This window comes from Mastigoproctus giganteus, chromosome 11, assembly GCF_048544385.1.
Source record: "Mastigoproctus giganteus isolate SK-2022 chromosome 11, ASM4854438v1, whole genome shotgun sequence".
In the NCBI taxonomy this organism is placed as follows: domain Eukaryota; kingdom Metazoa; phylum Arthropoda; class Arachnida; order Uropygi; family Thelyphonidae; genus Mastigoproctus; species Mastigoproctus giganteus.
This window is the reverse complement of record NC_143585.1, coordinates 132,610,215-132,631,959: the sequence shown is the minus strand read 5'-3', so window position 1 is coordinate 132,631,959 and position 21,745 is coordinate 132,610,215. Positions and strand designations below refer to the sequence as shown.

General features: G+C 37.9%; 1 protein-coding gene across 2 annotated transcripts in view; it reads left to right on the top strand.

Moving 5' to 3' along the window:
• The window catches only part of LOC150078439 (uncharacterized), a 308,908-nt gene that overhangs the window by 118,357 nt on the left and 168,806 nt on the right, over window positions 1-21,745 (top strand). For both annotated transcript variants that reach the window (XM_090384725.1, XM_090384724.1), the window contains exon 8: window positions 4,765-4,894. In XM_090384725.1, coding sequence (XP_090240851.1) covers window positions 4,765-4,894 — 130 coding nt within the window. The remainder of the gene's footprint in view (window positions 1-4,764; window positions 4,895-21,745) is intronic.

Sequence of the window (21,745 nt, the reverse complement as noted above, 5' to 3'; positions counted from 1 at the left end):
TTTTAACTAAATAAATATAGTGGCCTAGTTATTACAAACGTAACACCATAAATTAATACATTGACATAAAATAATACAAGTTGACAGGGGATAAGAAAGTCATATAACGTAACTCGGAGATAATATTCGATACCGAAATACATATATATAGTGTTATAACTGCATTGGGATATAGGTTTAGCGTTATATTTTGTATTGGAATTTAATTGAACTTGAATAGAAATCATGACTCAGACCAGAGCAGCAAAGCAAAAGGCTTAAACTAGTGGAAGTTCTATGGCTCAGGGTAGAAGTGAGTGGGGGGGGGGGCGGTTGTCCTCTGAATCACAGTCTATTGAAATTCATTGCTTGTTTGATGTCTGTGGAGCAATCAGGAACGGGACATGATATTGCCAAGGGGAATGTCTTTGTGTGTGTGTACGATGTAAGGAGTGCGAGGAAATCAGGCTCCAACTCGGCATTGTTACAGGCTTATATGAGAACTTGAAGGACAGGGTGGATGCCCTCGAAGGCAGAATGTGCTGGTCCCAAAGGAACTAGTTGTTGTAGGTGACTCTATTGTCAGGGAAACGGGGAACATATTGTGCAAAAAGGATAGATGGAACAGGACCAGGGTATGTCTGCCAGGGACAAAGGTTGATGATGTTGTAGGGCAGATATCATCCTTTAAGGGCACAAAGGGTGATATTGTTGTACCGGCAGAATTACTTAACAAGTACAAGACAATGCTGAAAAAAAAGCCGTGAGTTAGGGTTCCATTTGAAAGTGTCTGCAATTCTGCCCAGACACAATAGGAGGCAGTATATGAGAGCCTTGTCAATCAATTTTGTCCTGGAGAGATTGTGCAAGGCTCATGAAGTCTCAGCCTGGTCTACAGGGATGGGATACACTTAAATAGAAAGGGTCAAGAATATTTGCTGACGCTATCAAGGCAGAGTTAGGTGGGTCGGAAAACTGTTAGCTTGGGGGGATACACGGACTAATAGATTAACAGTAGCCGCTGGCAGAGGTAAAAGTGATTCTTGCACTACTTCTATTGAAATGCAATTGAGCAGTAGTCTGGAAAACAAGGCAATTGGAATTTCCAGGACTGTTGGGAGTCATAGTGGAACAAATAAATACATGTACTGTGTTAGGGTAACTAAGAGTAGAAACAGGTGCATGTATACTTGCATGTACACCAATGCTAAGAGTATAGTTGATAAATTCGATGAGCTTGAAGTGCTAGTCTAGGCATCAAAGGCAGATATTGTTGGGGTATCAGAGACATGGTGTCACACAGACATAAGCAGTGCAAAATTGGAATTTGGGGAGTACAAAGTGTACAGAAAGGATAGACAGGACAGGAAAGGAGGAGGGGTTATGCTGTTAGTTAAGAAACACATAAATCTAAGGAAGTGCATCCAATTGATGTGGGTGGACAATGCAATGTTAAGTCTGTTTGGTGTGACATAAGCACTAGGAAAGGAAAAAATGAGAGTAGGTGTGTGTTATAGGCCTAATGAATCTGATAAGTATAATGAGCAATTGTGCAGAGAAATAGTGGGCCAGTAAATTAGAGTCTTATAATGGGGGATTTTAATTTCCCGGATATTGACTGGAATTTGTGGGTTGGTTACTCACACACTAGCAAGGCTTTTGTGGATTTATTGGATGATTGTTTTCTACAGCAGCGTGTTCGGGTGCAACTAGAGGGAGTAATACTCTTGATCTGATTATCAGTAGTGATTCTTCATGCATCAAGAATCTGGAGATAAAGGAACCACTGGTGGCAGTGATTACAGTGTGCTGAAGTGGGATTTACTCAGAGGTAACTACCATCAAAGGTAAAGGGAAGGGGATTTTGCTTTCGCAAAGGTGACTATGGTGGTCTGAGACAGTATTTAAATTCTATACGGTGGAACCAACCAACAGCAGATTCAAAATGGGAAGCATTCAAAGAATTAATCTTGGCAGCTACTAGGCTTTTCATACTAACAAAGAAATATCGTTCAAGATTTAGGCCTAAATGGATGTCAGATGAACTAATTAGACATGTGACAGAGAAGAAAAATAATACATGGGATACATATAAATTAACATGTGACACAGAAGCCTATGATAGATATAAGCTGGTCTGTAACCAAGTTACAAAGGAGGTTAGGCAGGCAAAGGCAGATTACAAGATATCTTTGGCAAAGGATGCAAATAAAAACAGCAAAGAGTTCTTTACTTATGTAAACTCTAGAAAGAAGGGGATGAATCAGATTGGTCCACTTGATATCGATGTTTCAACTGTTGATGATCCTGCTCAGGTAGCTAACAAACTAAATGAATATTTTGCATTGACATTCACACATGAGGAGTTATTCAGGGAGGGGAATGCCAGAGGTTATTCAACTCTGGCAGTAAGCTAGATAATCTTGTAATAACTGAGAGTAAAGTGAAGGAGAAATTGTTGAAGATAAACTTAAGAAAGGCACCTGGGGTGGATGGAATCTATCCAGTTATATTAAAGGAGGCAGCAAAGGAAGTAAGCAAATCCTTAGCCATAACTATGAGAGCTTTCCTGGACTCGGGGGAGGTACTGGACTGGAGATGTGCAAATGTGACCCTAATCCACAAAGGATGATCAAAGTGAGACACAGGTAATTACAGACCTGTTAGTTTAACTTCTGTTCCAGGGAAATTAATGGAGACACTGGTTAAAGAAGCATTGCAGGATCATCTAGACAAGACTTCAGTTATAGCTTAGACACAGCATGGGTTTGTTAAGGGGAAGTCTTGTCTGACTAATCTGGTTGGATACTATGATGTAATCACAAAGGAACTGGATGCAAAGAATAACTTTGATATCATATTTGGATCTTAGAAAAGCCTTTGATACCTATGGAAGACTGCTGCACAAATTGGAGCATTGTGGCATTGGAGGCAAATTGCTGCTATGGATAAAGGGATGGTTGAGTGGGAGAAGACAGAGTAATAATCAATGGACACTACTCTTCGTGGACTGTTATTAGTGGAGTCCCTCAGGGTTCAGTGTTGGGTCCATTGTTGTTTTCTGTATTTATAAATGATATTTATGATGGTATATCAGGCTTAATGTCCAAGTTTCCAACGATACGAAGGTTGGCAGGGTTGTTAATGACACTAATGAGTACACTGCTGCAACAGGATCTAAAAAAGTTGAGCAGATGGGGTGAGAGGTGGCAAATGAAGTTTAACATTGACAAATGTAAAGTACTACAGCAACCCCAGAGCAACTATCAACTCTGTGGTACTACACTGACAGAGGTAGATGAAAAGGACCTGGGGTTAATTGTGCAGGCAGATATGAAGTTTTCTGAGCAGTACAGACAGTCTGCAAGAGTAGCTCATGGTGTCTGGTCAATGATATATAGGAATTTTTCTAGCAGGGATAAGGAGGTGGCTATCCCCTAGTTTAAGGCAATGGTCAGGCCACACCTTGAGTACTGGATACAGGTCTGGAGGCCTCATTTTAAAGAAGGATGTAGAGCTGTTGGAATGAGTACAGAGAAGGGCAACAAGATTAGTGAATGGAACAAAGGGTTGCTCTTACGAAGAAAGGCTTAAGTTTTGCAAATTACTAGACTAGGCACCTGCGAGGTCATCTGATTGACGTGTATAAAGCCTTGAATGGTTTGAGCAAGTTCAATGCAGATGGGATTCTTCGTCTTGCTCAGAATAATTGCCTGAGAGGGCATAAAACAAACTTCCAACTGTCTGTCGTTGTAGTTGATAGTTTAAATAGATTCAAGGAAGAACTTGACAAACATTTGGAGCTAGTGGATGGTTGAAATCAGGGTGGTCCCCCCCCCCCCCCCCGGCTGATGCTATATAAGCTTGTTTTCTTGCATCATGTGTCTTTGCTAATGTACCTGGTAAAAATTTTTTTTTTTTTTTTTTTAAGTCAAGGTATAATGTCAATGGGAATTTATTTGTTAGTAATAGATAGTACTTTAAAGAAAAAAGAAAAAAACCCCTCCCAAAGCAGCATGAAGTCAGAGTTGTGTTAACAAGATTGAGTTGTGACTGTGGATGATGTAATGAGACTTGAATTAAGTAAATTAATGTTCGTATATTAAAAAGTATACTAATGTGATGAATTTGAACTTTGCTTTAATATTAATATTTTAATATTTAATTTTGGGAAACAACAGCTGATAGAAATAAGTTTCTGTACCTGTGCATATAAGTATTATTTAGTATTTTTTCAAAATACTCTCATCTGAATCAGATGGGGTGGTGCAGTAAATAAGACAGTAGTTATTCCAACTTATGTTATGTAGGAACAGGTATGTGGATATTATTCTTGTTTCATTTTTCATAAATTTTGTCAAAAACTAAGGGATGTGTGAAGAAACAAAAACAATAGTACTGTCTTCCTATCATTATTTGTCTTAACCATGTCATGTGATTTTTATTTTCTCAAAAATGAAACAACAGCATCACTTCTGCAGAAAAAAAAAGGTGATTGATGCAACTCAAAATGTTCTCTGTGCTCTCCATTCAGAACTGCTACCAGCAATTATAACACCATAGTAAAAGTAAGTGCATTACTGCTCGAGTTGAATACTTCGAGAGTGGCTGTGTCTAATTTTAGATGTTTTTGTGAGTCCAGGACTTTTTGACTGTTCTATACGCTTTGACCCTTCCATCACTTTTCCATTACCTTAACATCATCTTATATTATTTAGGAATTTTTATTTGTTCTTTTACATTTATTCATAATCAATTCACCCCTCTTTTTCTTTCACATTGTAGGAAAAACCCAAGGTGATGATGATGACGACGACAATGATGATGACGATGACGACGATGATGATGAAAGACAGATTTCATTCTGTGAGCTGCCTGAATTGCCTCTTTCCTCACCTCAAGAACAAGCTGAAAAGTAAGATTTGCTTATAAATCTACATTATGATCAAAAGATAGAAATGTTACTTAAGTTTTCTCATACTTCTTTGCTAGAACCAGTATGATTAATAAAGACAACATGATGCAAAGGAGGTAATACTTATTTAGCACCAGCCTTAAAAAAAAATTGAGTTATTACCCTTAACATGATTTCATCCAGATGTGTGTCCAGCCATTCCCGAAATTAACATGAGCTCTTTACTTGTACAGAATTAGGTTGCGAGTGGTTTCAACAGTTAATGAACCTTTGTATAAATAGAAGTTTTCCTATATATATCCACTCTACATCCTTCTTGAATTTAAGTATATTCCCTCTAGTTTCTACAGTCTGTGAAACAAAAATGATATTCTCATTTTTTAAATTTACACTTGTACCTCTAAAAGCCAAAATACCTTAAGTTCTTAAGTTCCCATGCAGATGTGTGGTCTTCAGACTTTGTAACCCATAGAACTGAAGTCTTTTTTTTTTTTTTGTAGTTGTAGTACTTTATACCTGTTGCTCTTGCTGTAACAGGTTCATACCCTTCCTCAATTACAATCTCTAAACCTCTATAAGCAGTTTATGGCTTAACCAAGGTTTTATACACTCCTTGATCACTGAATTATGACCACCTACCTAATACCACGTTGGGCAGCCATTCACACAGATAACAGCTGCTATTTACCTAGGCATTGACATCCACTAGATGTCTGAAGATGTCCTTTGGGATCTACAACCATTCTATGCTGCCTGCAAGACTTTCCACAGTATTGGAATAGGTTACAGTTGCATGTCCCTTCGCCTCCCTTCCCATTCCAAAATATCCAAAAGGTGTTCAATTGAATGGAATTCAAGCAAATTTGGAGGCCAATCAAGATGGGTGATATTTTCACTCAGTTCCTCAAACCACTCATGCACAGTGTGGGTGATGTCACAGCACATTATCATTTTGGAAGATCCCATTTCCGTGTTGGAAAAATGCAACATGTTAGGATGCACACAGTCTCTTAAGACCTGCTAGTACATCTTACCGGTGAAACGTTGGTCCATACACACCAGGGGTCCTAGTTCTTGCCAGTAAAACATGCACCATATTAAGCAACCACTGCCACTACCTGGATTGTGGGCACTGTGCATGATGGGTCCATGGACTAGTGTTGCTTGTGCCACACACAAACTAAATACTTGGTACATGAATGTCTGCATTTAGACTCATTCAACCAACACATTTGTTTATGGTCCTCCATTGTCCAACCAGCCTGTTGTCGACATCACAGCATTTGCCATCCCAGATGATCAGTGGTGAAGAGAGGGTGTCTCTTGGGTCATATGCTGTGGAACCCTATAAGTATGAGGTGCAGCTGATCATCATTTGGGATATTGTTCTTGCATTCCCCATATTGTATTGCAATGCCAACTGTTGCACAATGACCTGTCGTTGAGCCTGTACAACATGCGGCACCCTTCACTCACCTTGCCTAATCCTTGCTTAAAAATTCTTTCTTATTTAATCTTTCTTAAAAATTCTTTCTTGCAGTTCATCTTGCTTAAAAATTCATTCTTTATATTCAGTACAGAATAGGGTGGTGAGCTGCATATTCATATTTATTCTTTTTGTTGTAATGGTTATTTTTTAATTTAATTTAACTGTTCTGTAATGAAGGCCTGCAATTTATTAGTATATCAGATAGGATGAATTATTTTAATTATTATAAAATTCTTACAAATGTCAATTTTATTTAAATATTCCTACATTTGGTAATAGTTATTTCTTTTATTTCCTTATTATCTACAGTTATTCATATTTCTTTATTATTGTAATCCTGTTTTTGTCCATTAAATACAATTCTTTAACCCTTTGTAGTTATACCAGAATCCTTTTTAAAGGGTCGGGCAGTTACGCTCCTGGTATATCCCAAGTACCGTTATAAAAAAGCTATTTTCTTTGCTTTTCACTTTTTACTTTCTAACTCTAAAATTTCATACCTCAAGCTCTATTTGAGCAATTCAAGGGAAATTGAGGTACTATTACTATACTTATTCTTACCTCTTTTCTCCTTATGTCAGCATGTCTTCTTTTGCACATGTATAAAATAAATTAAAAACACCACATCTGATGTGAAAATTATGGTTGGCACTCTTTATATTCGTTTCAGAACTGTCTGTCGGGCTAACTGTTATCTTACATGTTTGCTGTTAAATTTAAAGTTTAGCATAGATTGCCTTCATGTTTAATTATTTGGACCTAGTTAAACAGGCAGATAATCAGAAACAGTTAGCCTTTCTAATTATTGTTGGGATATATTGAATGGTGTTTGCCCTCGAAAATGTGCCATTCAATGTATCCAATTATCAATAATTAACTGCATTATCATTATATTTTTATTTTATTTTATTGCTAATTATATGTTTATTTCTAGGGTATAGCAATGTAAACCAATGCGGGCTGGGCTGTCTTAGTCTTTAGCATTAGTAGAGGAAGCATTAGTAGAAGAAAGCAAGCTTATGCAGCATCAGCCAAAAAAAAAAACACTTCCATTTCACCCCTTCGTTCGTTCGAAATACCTGTCCAGCTGAGCCTTAAATTTATTTAGGCTATCAACTTCCACAACAAGGGATGGAAGTCTGTTCCACCAACCAACTACCTGCTGGCTAAAGGCAAATTTCTGCACATCTATCCTAAATCTGTCTTTCCTCAATCTGAATTTATGCCCGCTCAGGTGATTATTCTGAGCAAGAGGAAGAATCCCATCGGCATTGAGCATGCTCAAACCATTCAAAGCTTTATACACCTCGCAGATCACCTATCAAATCACCTCGCAGGTGCCTATTCTCCAGACTCTAATTTGCAAAACTTAAGCCTTTCTTCGTAAGAGCAACCCTTTGTTTCATTCACTAATCTTGTTGCCCTTCTCTGTACTCGTTCCAGCAGCTCTACATCCTTCTTGAAATGAGGCCTCCAGACCGGTATGCAGTACTCAAGGTGTGCCCTGACCATTACCTTATATAAGGGGAAGAATCACCTCCTTATCCCTGCTAAAAAAATTCCTGTATATCATTGACAAGTCACCATGAGCTGTTTCAGCCCTTCTGCACTGCTCAGAGAACTTCATATCTGCCTGCACAATTACCCCCCAGGTCTTTTTCATTCTCAACCACTGTCAGTGTAGTACCATAGAGTTGATACGTTGCTCTGGGGTTGTTGTTTCCCATATGTAGTACTTTACATTTGTCAATGTTAAACTTCATTTGCCACCTCTCAGCCCATCTGCTCAAACTTTCCAGATCCTGTTGCAGCAACATGGCGTTAGTAGTGTCCTTAACAACCCTGCCAACTTTTGTATCGTCTGCAAACTTGGACATTAAGCTTGATATACCATCATCAATATCAGTTATAAATACAGAAAACAGTGGACCCAATACTTCACTGTTTTCTGTATGTTATTAATGGAGTCCCTGAGGGACTCCACTAATAACATTAGCCCACGATGGGCAGTGTCCATTGATTACCACTCTGTCTTCTCCCCCTCAACAATCCCTTTATCCATAGCAGTAATTTGCCTCCAATGCCACACTGCTCCAATTTGTGCAGCAGTCTTCCATGTGCAACAGTATCAAAAGCTTTTCTAAGATCCAAATATATAATATCAGAGTTATTCCGTGCATCCAGTTCTTTTGTGACTGCATCATAGTATCCAATCAAATTGGTCAGGCAAGACTTTCCCTTAACAAAACCATAGCTATAACTGAAGTCTTGTCTAGATGATCTTGCAGTGCTTCTTTAACCAGTGCCTCCATTAATTTTCCTGGAACAGAAGTTAAACTCACAGGTCTATAATTACTTGTCAGCCTTTGATCCTCCTTTGTGAATTGGGGTCACATTTGCACATCTCCAGTCTATGGGTACTTCCCCTGAGTCCAAAGAAGCTCTCATAATTATGGCTAAGAGTTTGCTTACTTTCTTTGCTGCCTCCTTTAATATAACTGGGTAGATCCCATACACACGAGACGCCTTTTTTATGTTTATCCTCAACAATTTCTCCTCCACTTTCCTCTCAGTTATTACAAAATCATCTAGCTCACTGCCAGAGTTTACTTCACATTTGGTATTCCCCTTCTTGAGTAACTCCTCATGTGTCAATGTAGATGCAAAATACTCATTTAGTTTGTTAGCCACCTGAGCAGGATCCTCAAATGTTAAACTATCAGTATCCAATGGACCAATCTGATTCATCCCTTTCCTTTCTAGGGTAAAGAACTCTTTTCTGTTTTTCTTTGTATCCTTTGCCAAGGATTTCTCATAATCTGCCTTTGCCTGCCTAATCTCCTTTGTGACTTGGTTACAGACCAGCTTATATCTATCATAGGCTTCCATGTCACCCATTAATTTATATGTATCCCATGCATTTTTCTTCTCTGCCATATGTCTCATTAGTTCATCTGACATTCATTTAGGCATAAACCTTGAACAATATTTCTTAGTTGGTATGTAAAGCTTAGTAGCTTCCAAGATAAGTTCTTTGAATGCTTCCCATTTCGAATTTGCTGTTGGTAACATCATTAGTTGGTCCCACTGTATAGAATTTAAATACTGTCTCAGACCATCGTAGTCGTCTTTACAAAAGCAAAAACCCTTCCCTTTACCCCTGATGGTAGTTACCTCTTTGAGTAAATCCCACTTCAGCACACTGTGATCACTGCCACCTAGTGGTTCCTTTATCTGCAGGTTCTTAATGCACGAAGAATCACTACTGATAATTAGATCAAGAGTATGACTCCCTCTAGTTGCGGTGCCTCCGTAGCCAGGTGGGAAGGAGCAACAGTGCGTAGTACACACTTCTTGATTAGACCGGGGTTCGAGCCCATCACTACCAAATACGGAGGATGCGGAAAGGTCAAGAAATGACCACTGCATATCCTGGAGCAATATGGCTTTAGTTGCTAATGCTCCTAAACACCAAATAACAAACAAACAAACCCTCTAGTTGACTCCCGAACATGCTGATGTAGAAAACAATCATCCAATAAGCCCACAAAAGCCTTGCTAGTGTGTGAGTAACCAACCCACAAATTCCAGTCAATATCCGGGAAATTAAAATCCCCCATTATAAGACTGTCTGATTTACTGACCCACTCTATTTCCCTGTACAGTTTCTTATTATGCTCATCAGAGTCATTAGTCCTATAGCAAACTCCTACTCTCAATTTTGATCTCCAATTGCTTATATCACACCAAACTGACTCGACACTGCACTGTCCAGCGATGTCGACTGGCTTCACATCCTTGGATTTTATGTGTTTCTTAAATAACCCCTCCTCCCTTCCTTTCCTGTCTATCCTTTCTGTACACATTGTACTCCCCAAATTCCAGTTCTGCATTCCTTATATCTGTGTGACACCACGTCTCTGATATGCCAACAATATTTGCCTTTGATGTTTTGAGCAAATCCTCAAGTTGATCAAATTTATTTACCAAACTCCTAGCATGGTCTACACGCAAGTATACATGCACCTGTTCCTTTTCTTAGCTACCCTAACACAACCCATGTGTTTACTTGTACCGCAATGACTCACAGCAGTCTCTGAAATATCCTGCATTTTGTTTTACAGGCTGCTGCTCATTCCAATAGAAGCAGTGCAAGAATCACTTTCACCTCTGCCAGTGACTACTGTTAATCTATTAGTCCTTGTATCCACCCCCCTCCAAGCTAGTAGTTTTCCGACCTGCCTAACTCTGCCTCGATAGCATCAGCAGATATTCTTGCACCCTTTCTATTTAAGTGTATCCCATCCCTGTAGAAGCAGTCTCTCCTGTTAACAAGTACAGACCAGGCTAAAAAAATTCTACCCCTTGAGCCTTGAGTACTTTTATGCCAATGTTTTAATGAACTTTGAATACCTATATAATACCAATTACACACACACACACCAATTGTCCTCACCTACTTCCATATATCGCAGAGTCATGATATTTTGTGTGTAGCATCATACGTATCTCTGTACTAAAGTTGTAAAATTTCAGCCCTGTGTCTTAATTTGTTTTTCTCTTACAGATCTCAATGTGTGAAGTAGCATCATGGAGAAAGTTGAAGCCAGAGCTGTAATCCAGTATCTGTTCTTGAAGGGCAAATCTCCTAAAGAAATCCACGAGGAGATGGCTGCTGTATATAAGGATGAAGCCTCATCCTATGGCATTGTGAAGCACTTGCATAGACAGTTTAGGTGTGATCGGACATCGGTAGAATCTGAGCCCATTCTATGTCATCCCCATTCAGCCATTGATGACAGCACAATCAGAGAAGTGGAGTCGTTAATCGTGGAAGATGGCGGGATATCTGTGCATGAATTGTCCCAGGAATGTGGGCTCTGTTGAAACAGTCCTTCATGACTAACTCCATTTATGGAAATTGAGTGCAAGATGGATTCCCTGATTATTGACTGGTTTCCAGAAGACTGATCGACAACAGAAATCACAAGAGTTGTTAGCCCTGTGCCAAAAAAATGAGGAAGACTTTTTCTCTCATCTAATCACTCAGGATGAAAGTTGGATACACCATTTCAACCCTGAAAATAAAAAGCAGTCCATGGAATGGCGACATCATGGTTCCCCACCCCCAAGAAGGCAAGGGTCCAATCATCAGCAGGAAAGGTCTTGCTGACAGTGTTTTGGGATGAAAAAGGCGTAATAATGACTGATTACCTGCCGAAAGGTAGAACAATTACAGGTGCCTATTATGCCAACTTAATCACCAAATTACGGGAGAAAATCAAAACATGTAGGCGTGGCATGCTGTCCAAAGGTGTGAGAATGCTTCAAGACAATGCTGAGTTCACATTTCTGAAATTGCAACAACACAAGCGGCCACTTGTGGATATGAAATACTGCCCCATCCAGCCTATTCACCTGATCTTGCACCATTGGAATTCTTGTTTCCTTCCCTGAAATCATTTCTTTGGGGACCCACTTCCCTGACATCAAGACACTCATTTCTGCAACAGTGTCATGGTTCAAAGACCAACCTCACCACTTCTACAAAAACGGTATCCATAGCCTCGTCCATCGATGGGAAAAATGTGTAAATCTGCACGGTGGCTGTGTAGATTCTTGGCACAAGAATCTGTGTAGATTAAAACTAAAACCTGTGCCAAGAATCAACAGGCTAGCACCTCTGCAGCTAGGTCAGGCCGATTCTTTATTGAACCACCCTCGTATATATATATATTTTTTTCATTTATTATTTTATTTATTTTTTTTTTTTAAGGAGTTTGATATTTTATTTTATAAGTTTAGTTCAAAGAAGTCAATGTATTTAATTTGTATTTTGTATGTTAATATTTTTGATATATAAAAAAAAATTAAAAAAAGTGTATATTGTTTCTAGGAGGGGTTGAAAAAATCCCCCCCCCCCCATGGATGTCCTCCATTGGAATGCTACGGATCTAGTCACTTTAGTTTAAGCATTTCATAAGCCTCCTAAGCTGTTCTCCCAAGTTTATGACAAAATTTGATGCAAATTCACTGTTCCTTAACAACCACCATCTTACTTGGCTGAATAAATTAGACACTCAAAGAAACACACTTAAACACCAATTGCATAAAAGCAATGTCATATTGGTGCAAAACTTACAATGAATTGGTTATGGTTTAATAACTGATTCACTGTTACTTCACAGCTATATGTTTAGTCATCTGCAAGGCCAAAGCCATCTTGTATTGGGCTAATATGTTAAACTTTTTCTCTTGGTCCTCTTTAGCATTAGCATTAGCATTAGTAGAGGCATATGATGCAAGAAAGCAAGCTTATTCAGCATCAGCCAAAAAAAAAAAAAAAACCCCACTCCCATTTCACCCATCTGTTCGTTTCAAATACCTGTCCAGTTGAGCTTTAAATTTGTTTAGGCTATCAACTTCTACAAGTGATGGAAGTCTGTTCCACCAACCAACCACCCGCTGGCCAAAGGCAAATTTCCGCACATCTATCCGACATCTGTCCTTCCTCAATTTGAATTTATGCCCTCTGAGGTGATTATTCTGAGCAAGATGAAGAATCCCATTGGCATTGAGCATGCTCAAACCATTCAAAGCCTTATACACCTCTATCAGATCACCTTGCCGGTGCCTAGTCTCCAGACTCTGTAATTTGCAAAACTTAAGCCTTTCTTCGTAAGAGCAACCCTTTGTTCCATTCACTAATCTTGTTGCCCTTCTCTGTACCCGTTCCAGCAGTTCTACATCCTTCTTGAAATGAGGCCTCCAGACCTGTATACAGTACTCAAGATGTGGCCTAACCATTGCCTTATACAAGGGAATAATCACCTCCTTATCCCTGCTAGAAAAATTCCTGTATATCATTGACAACACACAATGAGCTACTCTTGCAGCTCGTCTGCACTGCTCAGAGAACTTCATATCTGCCTGCACAATTACCCCCAGGTCCTTTTCATTCTCCACCACTGTCAGTGTAGTACCGCAGAGTTGATACGTTGCTCTGGGGTTACTGTTTCCCATATGTTGTACTTTACATTTGTCAATGTTAAACTTCATTTGCCACCTCTCAGCCCATCTGTTCAACCTTTCCAGATCCTGTTGCAGCAGCATAGCGTCAGTAGTGTCCTTAACGACCCTGCCAACCTTTGTATCATCTGCAAACTTGGACATTAAACTTGATATCCCATCATCAATATCATTCATAAACACCAAAAACAACAACGGACCCAACACTGAACCTTGAGGAACTCCACTAATAACATTAGTCCACGTTGAGCAGTGTCCATTGATTACCACTCTCTGTCTTCTGCCACTCAACCAACCCCTTATCCATAGCAGCAATTTTCCTCCAATGCCACACTGCTCCAATTTGTGCAGCAGTCTTCCATGTGCAACAGTATCAAAAGCCTTTCTAAGATCCAAATATATAATATCAAAGTTATTCCCTGCATCCAGTTCTTTTGTGACTACATCATAGTATCCAATCAAATTGGTCAGGCAAGACCTGCCCTTAACAAAACCATGCTGCGTCTGAGCTATAACTGAATTCTTGTTTAGATGTTCCTGCAGTGCTTCTTTAACCAGTGCCTCCATTAATTTACCTGGAACAGAAGTTAAACTAACAGGTCTATAATTACTTGTGTCAGCCTTTGATCCTCCTTTGTGAATTGGGGTTACATTTGCACATCTCCAGTCTATGGGTACCTCCCCTGAGTCCAAAGAAGCTCTCATAATTATGGCTAGGGGTTTGCATACTTCCTTTGCTGCCTCCTTTAATATAACTGGATAGATCCCATCCACCCCAGGTGCCTTGTTTATGTTTATCCTCAACAATCTCTCCTCCACTTTCCTCTCAGTTATTACAAAATCATCCAGCTCACTGTCAATGTTTACTTTACCTACATCATTCTCCTTCCTGAATAACTCCTCATGCTTGAATGTAGATGCAAAATACTCGTTTAGATTGTTAGCCACCTGAGCAGGATCCTCAACTGTTGAACCATCAATATCCAGTGGACCAATCTGATTCATCCCTTTCCTTCTCGAGTTCAAATATGTAAAGAACTCTTTTCTGTTTTTCTTTGCATCCTTTGCCAAGGATTTTTCGTAGTCTGCCTTTGCCTGCCTAATCTCCTTTGTGACTTGGTTACAGACCAACTTATATCTATCATAGGCTTCCATGTCACCCATTAATTTGTACGTATCCCATGCATTTTTCTTCTCTGCCACATGTCTCATTAATTCATCTGACAACCATTTAGGCCTAAACCTTGAACAATATTTCTTAGTTGGTATGTAAAGCCTGGTAGCCTCCAAGATTAGTTCCTTGAATGCTTCCCATTTTGAGTTTGCTGTTGGTAACATTATCAGTTGGTCCCGCTGTATAGAATTTAAATACTGTCTCAGACCATCATAGTCGCCTTTACGAAAACAAAAACCCTTCCCTTTACCTCTGATGATAGTTACCTCCTTGAGTAAATCCCACTTCAACACACTGTGATCACTGCCACCTAGTGGTTCATTTATCTGCAGATTCTTAATGCATGAAGAATCACTACTGATAATCAGATCAAGAGTATTGCTCCCTCTTGTTGCCTCACGAACATGCTGATGTAGAAAACAATCATCCAATAAATCCACAAAAGCCTTGCTAGTGTGCGAGTGACCAATCCACAAATTCCAGTCAATATCTGGGAAATTAAAATCCCCCATTATAAGACTCTCTGATTTACTGGCCCACTCTATTTCCCTGTACAATATCTTATTATACTCATCAGAGTCATTAGGCCTATAGCACACTCCTACTCTCAATTTTGATTTTCCTATACTTATGTCACACCAGACTGACTCGACACCGCCCTGTCCATTGATGTCGACTGGCTTCACTTCCTTGGACTTTATGTGTTTCTTAATTAATAGCATAACCCCTCCTCCCCTCCTGTCCTGTCTATCCTTTCTATACACATTGTATTCCCCAAATTCCAGTTCCGCATTACTTATATCTGTGTGACACCACGTCTCTGATATCCCAATAATATCTGCCTTTGATGTTTTGAGCAATACCTCAAATTCATCAAATTTATTTACCAAACTTCTAGCATTGGTGTACACGCAGGTATACATGCACCTGTTTCTATTCTTAGCTACCCAAAAACTTTTACTAAAAACTTTTCCTTGTATGCCATTGTTTGTTCTCTTTGTTATCCTACAGTAATATGTATTTCTCAACTCACCAGTCTTGATAATACCACATTTCCTCTCGTATTGTTTTAACCCCCCCCCCCCACATTCTAAAGTAAAAACATGAAACTACCATGATCCTAGCAATAGGACTTCTGTTCTCACTCTCTGTTTAAATAAATGTTTCTTTTCAGCCAATTTTAATGTATTCCCATCTCTGCAGCTGCTTACAAGTCTGGTGCTTGCTTTAAATCTTGTCCAGGGAGGAATATTTGAAGTCATTGGTAAATTGAACTGTTAAAATTGATTTTATTTGTTGGTTTGTGGTACATCTTTGTAAATTCAGTGGATTCTAGTTATTTGGTCACTGATTAATTGGGGCAGCCATTTATTTGGGACAAATCTTAAAGAACAGAACTTAATCGAGAAAATTACCAGGTTTTTGTTTGCTTAATTGGGACAAAATATAATTTAATCAGGGCAGGAGACTGCAGCACTCGAGATTACCTCCCAATCATAAGCTCATCATAAAGTGAAATAAGTAGGTGCCGGTTAACATGATCACTGGTAAGTAGAATCAGTAGAAATAAATTTCAAAAAACCAGTTCAAATCATTAAAATGCACTACACTTTCATCGTTATGTTTGGTTATAAGAATCAGTTTTAAATGCCTTTGTGATATTTTTCTAAAGCACATTTCTGGAGGGCACAACTATAAAACAATAAAAACAATTTGCATTTTCCAGTTTATTTAGCGCAATCTATTATAAACAGTTAGTAAACGTGATCTCGTTGCATTTGCGATAATACCGATAGCTGGAATTCTGTGGGTTATGTTATCATGGTGAATGTGTTTCCCCTCTGAAATCTTCGATCATATAAAAAACAAATTTTCAGAATCTTATCTTCATTTCTTGTGTTCCATAAACTTGTTTCTCCATATCTCACTTGCGCATATTATGTTAGTTGTAATTTATGCATGCCATGTTCTTTGTTACTGATTGCTTATCTTTGTTTGTTTTAAATTTTACAACCAAAAAAAAAAAAAAAAAAAGCCAGTGAACAGAAATATCAATTAGTTAGTATGTACATATTACAGTATTATGTACATAAGCGTAAATTCATTTTTATTTTGACAAGCTGCAAAAAATATTCTTCTTCTGATTTTCACGTATCATTTAATTTTGTTAATTGGTAAGGTAATAAAGTCTAAATTTTGCTTAATATATCTTTCATTTTATAGCCTGTAGATAATATTCTTCCTATTTTAGCTTATTAGAATCACCATTTAATAGAATTAAAATTCAATTCATAAACATGATCACAATGGCCGGCACTTACTACATATCGTATAGTGAATGATTTTTTATTATGGAGAGTCCATTGTAACATGATTTTATCATGCAGTGGGGTCCACTGTAACTATTTTTAACTATTTATGTTGAAGCTTTGCATAATAATATTGGGACAGCCGCTTAATTAGGCCAAAATTGCACTACTCCCAATGTATTCCAAATAACCCAAATCCTCTGTATTTCCTATTCTTACCTTTTTTTAACATTAGATTTAAAAACTTTGGACTTTGATCATGATCAGTGTGGTTTAGTTCATTGATATTTTCATTTATTTTATATCAGGTTTTCCACTTGTCAATTTACCTGCGATAAAGTTTTAGTTGTGTGGGAGAATTTGAAATATTTTATTTTCAATTTTGATTAGATAAAACTCCACTAAGTGTCTATTTGCAGCTTCTTCCATTGGGGGTGCCTCCGTGGGCAGGAGCAGCAGTGCATAGCACACATGTTTCTTGATTAGACCGGGGTTCGAGCCCGTGAGCCACCAAATACGGAGGATGCGGAAAGGTCAGGGAATGACCATCGCATATCCCCGGAGTAATATGGCCTTTTAGTTGCTAATGCTCCTAAAAAAACACAAAATCTTCCATTGGGAATATATAGCCCCCCCCCCCCCCCCAATATTTGCTGGAAAAAAACATAATCTTAGGTGAAGAAGTAATTTGCAGCTAGTACGATAGCTAATTATTTTAGCCAGCATATTATAAATTACTGGAATAAGTTACCTACATGGGTGGTGGAAGTTGACAGTTTGGGGGAAATTCAAAGGTTAGCTTTATAGTTACCTGCGGGAGGAGGAAATTGCATATGTTTTGTATTTCCTTTTCTTATATTATTCTATTTAATTTTTTTATCATTATTATTATTATATTACTTTACTTTCTCTCTCTCTCTCTCTCTCTCTCTCTCTCTCTCTTTTTTTTTGGCTGATGCAGTGTTAGCCTTAGGCTTCCATGCACCATATGGCCATTATTAATACTAATAATTTAATATCATTAGCTATTAATTTAATCCTTTAAGTTTGTCTTCATTAAGAAGGTTAGCTGTTGCTATTAAAGTTTTTGTGGATGCACATTAGTATAGAAAGGTTTTATATGAAACAAATAGAGAAAACATTATCTCCCCGCATTATTTAATTTAATTTTGCTTATAAGAAGTTGGAAATGTTTTCTGTTTCTTATATGATACTTAAATTCATTAAAGGCTTAAGAATATTAACAACACATTTCGTTAAATTAACTGTTGCAGTGTTCATAAAACTTGCTGTAGGCCTAACAGGCCTATCCTGTGTAACTTAACCTAAGAGGCCTGTCCTGTGTAATGCCAAAAATGTATGGAGATCATATTGTATGTTCCAGCAAATCAGTATCTGGGTTTCCATCAGTATTTCGTTGCAATCTTAACCTTTTAAATTCATTCTCTATACATGTTCTAATTTTTGGCGCTGGATTTTTATCCAATAGTCAATAAGTATTTTTATCATGTAACATATTTGTTAATTTGAGATTGCAATCAGACTCATTCAAAAGTATTAAATATCCTTAATCCTAATGTGGTCCTCAAGCCACATTAGGATTAAGGGTAACAAACTGGCTGACACTGCAGTGAGGTTACAACCCAAGATCAAACCTAACCTTCTAGCCCACTATACATACTACAATCAAGAAATATGCAATACATAACTCTTCCAGTAGCAGCAATCTTGGCATGGGCAGATTACAAAGAAGCTGTTAGCATTAGCAAGGGCATGTGATGCAAGAAAGCAAGCTTATACAAATTTGTATAGCATCAGCCAAAAAAAAAGAGAAAAAAAAAAAAAAAAAAAAACACACACACACACACACCCTTCTAGTTGTATCAGGTGAAGCCTGTAATCCAACACTAGCAGCCAGGCCTGCTAGGAACTGTATAGAAGTTGTTTTAGCTCGCCTCCACATACGACATAGTCATCTTATGCATGACTATGTCCTATGTGGAGCACTATAGCACTTTGTTAACCATACGACATATTTTATTTGAGTGTCCATGTTATAGACACCAACATGTTTTTTATTTTATTGCTTTTAGCCATCTGACTGAGCCAAATACTCATTCAGATTTTTCCAGTGGCGACCATGTGTTAGCCATTTTTAGTTTTCTAAAATCGTTAAAAACATGTTTAATTTTATTTAAAATTTATCGTTTTGAGCCTATTTACATATGTTCACACTTATACGTTTTAACTTAATTCATTAGGTCACTAAATTCTTAACTGTTATCTTTTATATTACCTGGATTTGGAGCATTATAGCCTCTGTTTACTAGTGCGTAAGAAAAAAAAAAAAAAAAACTCTAAAACCAAACAAACCAAGTCATACTGAAGGAATGCTGTTCGGCACTGATCATAACCACTCTCCTAATCTTCACACTGTTTGCAAATTTTGATATCACGTCCTCTGTCACTTCTTTTATATAATTTATGAAAAATTAAAGCAACAATAATTCTACGGCTGATCCATTGGGAATCCCACTTCTAACATTAAACCAAACTGAACAGTAACCATTAAACACAACTCTCTGCTTCTTACAATGCAGCCACCCTACAATCCAACTTAGATTATTTACTGTGACTGATTTCGACGTTTAGCAGAAATCCAAATAAATACTACCAGAATTATTATCTACATTGTCTTCTTCAGTAACTGTGACAAAATAGCTAAACACTAACAAGACTTTTGTGGATTTATTGGATGACTGTTTTCTATGGCAGCATGTTAGAGAGGCAACAAGAGCAGTACTCTTGATCTGATTATCAGCAGTGATTCTTCATGTATTAAGAATCTGCAGATAAAAGAGCCACTAGGTGACAGTGATCACAGTGTATTGATTTACTTAAATATATTACTACCATCAAAGGTAAAGGGAAGGGATTTTGCTTTCTTAAAGAGACTACAGTGGTCTCAGAGTTTTTAAATTCTATACAGCAGGACCAACTATGTTATTAGCAACAACAAATTCTAAATGGGAAGCATTCAGGGAAATAATCATAAAAGCGACTAGGGTTTTCATACCAACTAAGGAATACAGTTCAAAACTTAGACCAAAGTGGATGTCAGATGAACTATTGAGACACATAGCAGAGAATAAAAATGCACATATAAGTGCATATATAGATGCATATAAATTATCAGTTGACACAGAAGCTTATGGTGTTGATATAAACTAGTCTTGCAGTCAAGTTACAAAGGATGTTAGGCAAGACAAGGCAGATTGCAAGACATCTCAGGCAAAGAATGCCAAGGACAGCAGAAAAGACTATTTTACTTATGTTAACAGTAGAAGGAAAGGCCTAATTCACATTGGTCCACTTGATGTTTTTACTGTTGATGATCCTGCTAAGGTTGCTGACAAACTGAATGAGTAATTTGCATCTATAATCACATATGAGAATTCTTTAGGGCAGTGGTGAAGAAATTTATTAAACTCTAACAGTGAGCTAAATGATTTTGTAATAACTGAGGGAAAAGTGAAAGAGAAATTGTTGAAGCTTAAACATAAAAAAGGCGCCTGGTGTGGAGGGGAATCTCTCCAGTTATATTAACAGAGGCAGCATAAGAGATAAGCAAACTGTTATCCATAATTATGAGAGCATACTTTGATTCAGGGGAAGTTCTGGTGGACTGGAAATGTGCTAATGTATCCTCAATTTACAGAGGAAAATCAAAGGATGGCATGAGTAATTACAGACCTGTTACCTTAACTTCTGTTCCAGGGGAAAAAAATGGAGTCGCTACTTAAAGAAGTAGTGCAGGAGCATCTAGTTGGAAGCGCTGTTATACTTCAGTCACAGCATGGGTCTGTTAATGAGAGATCTAATATGGCCAATTTGATTGTATACCATGATGCTGTTACAATGGAACTGGATGCAAAAATTAATTTTGATATCATTTACTTGGATTTGAGGAAAGCTTTTTATACTGTTGAATAAGACTACTGCACACATTGGAGCAGTGTGGCATTATGGGTAAGATACTGCTGTGGAAAGAAGCAATGCTTGAATGGAAGAAGAGTGATTATCAATGGACAACGCTCTTTGTAGACTGATATTATTAGTGGAGTCCCATTGGGTTTGGTGCTTGGCCCGTTGTTTTCTGTATTTATTAATGATATTGATCAGGATATATCATGCGTAATATATCGTACTCAGGATATATAATGTCTAAGTTTGCAGATACAAGAGTTGGCAGGGTGTTTAATGATAGTAATAAAGGCATGCTGCTGCAACAATATCTAGAAAAATTAGGCAGATGAGCTGAGAAAAGGCAATTGAAGTTTAACATTGACAAATACAAGGTATTTCGTATGGGTAGCAATAATCCTAGTGTAACGTATCAACTGTGTGGTACTACATTTAGGCTAGTGTAGCCTGAGTTTAGTTTTGATTTTCTTAAATGGCATCAATGAAGGGATAGAGGGCTTAATGTCTAAATTTGCAGATGATGTATAGATTGGTAGAGTAGTTAATGATCACTGCCAAGCAGAGCTTCTTCAGAGCGACCCAGATTGACTTCACGGATGATCAGAAAAGTGGCAGCTATGCTTTAATTCAGCAAAATGCATGGTCTTGCACCTGGCAAACAGCAACCCCAAAATAACTTATACACTTGGTGGAATGGAACTAAAGTCGGTAGTGGAAGAAAAAGACTTCGGAGTTATGATATGGTCGGATATGAAGTTATCCGAGCATTGTAGACAGGTTGCAAGGAAGGCCCATGATGTGCTATCGATGATTTGAGCATTTTCTAGTAGAGATACAGATGTCATAATCCCATTATATAAGGCTAT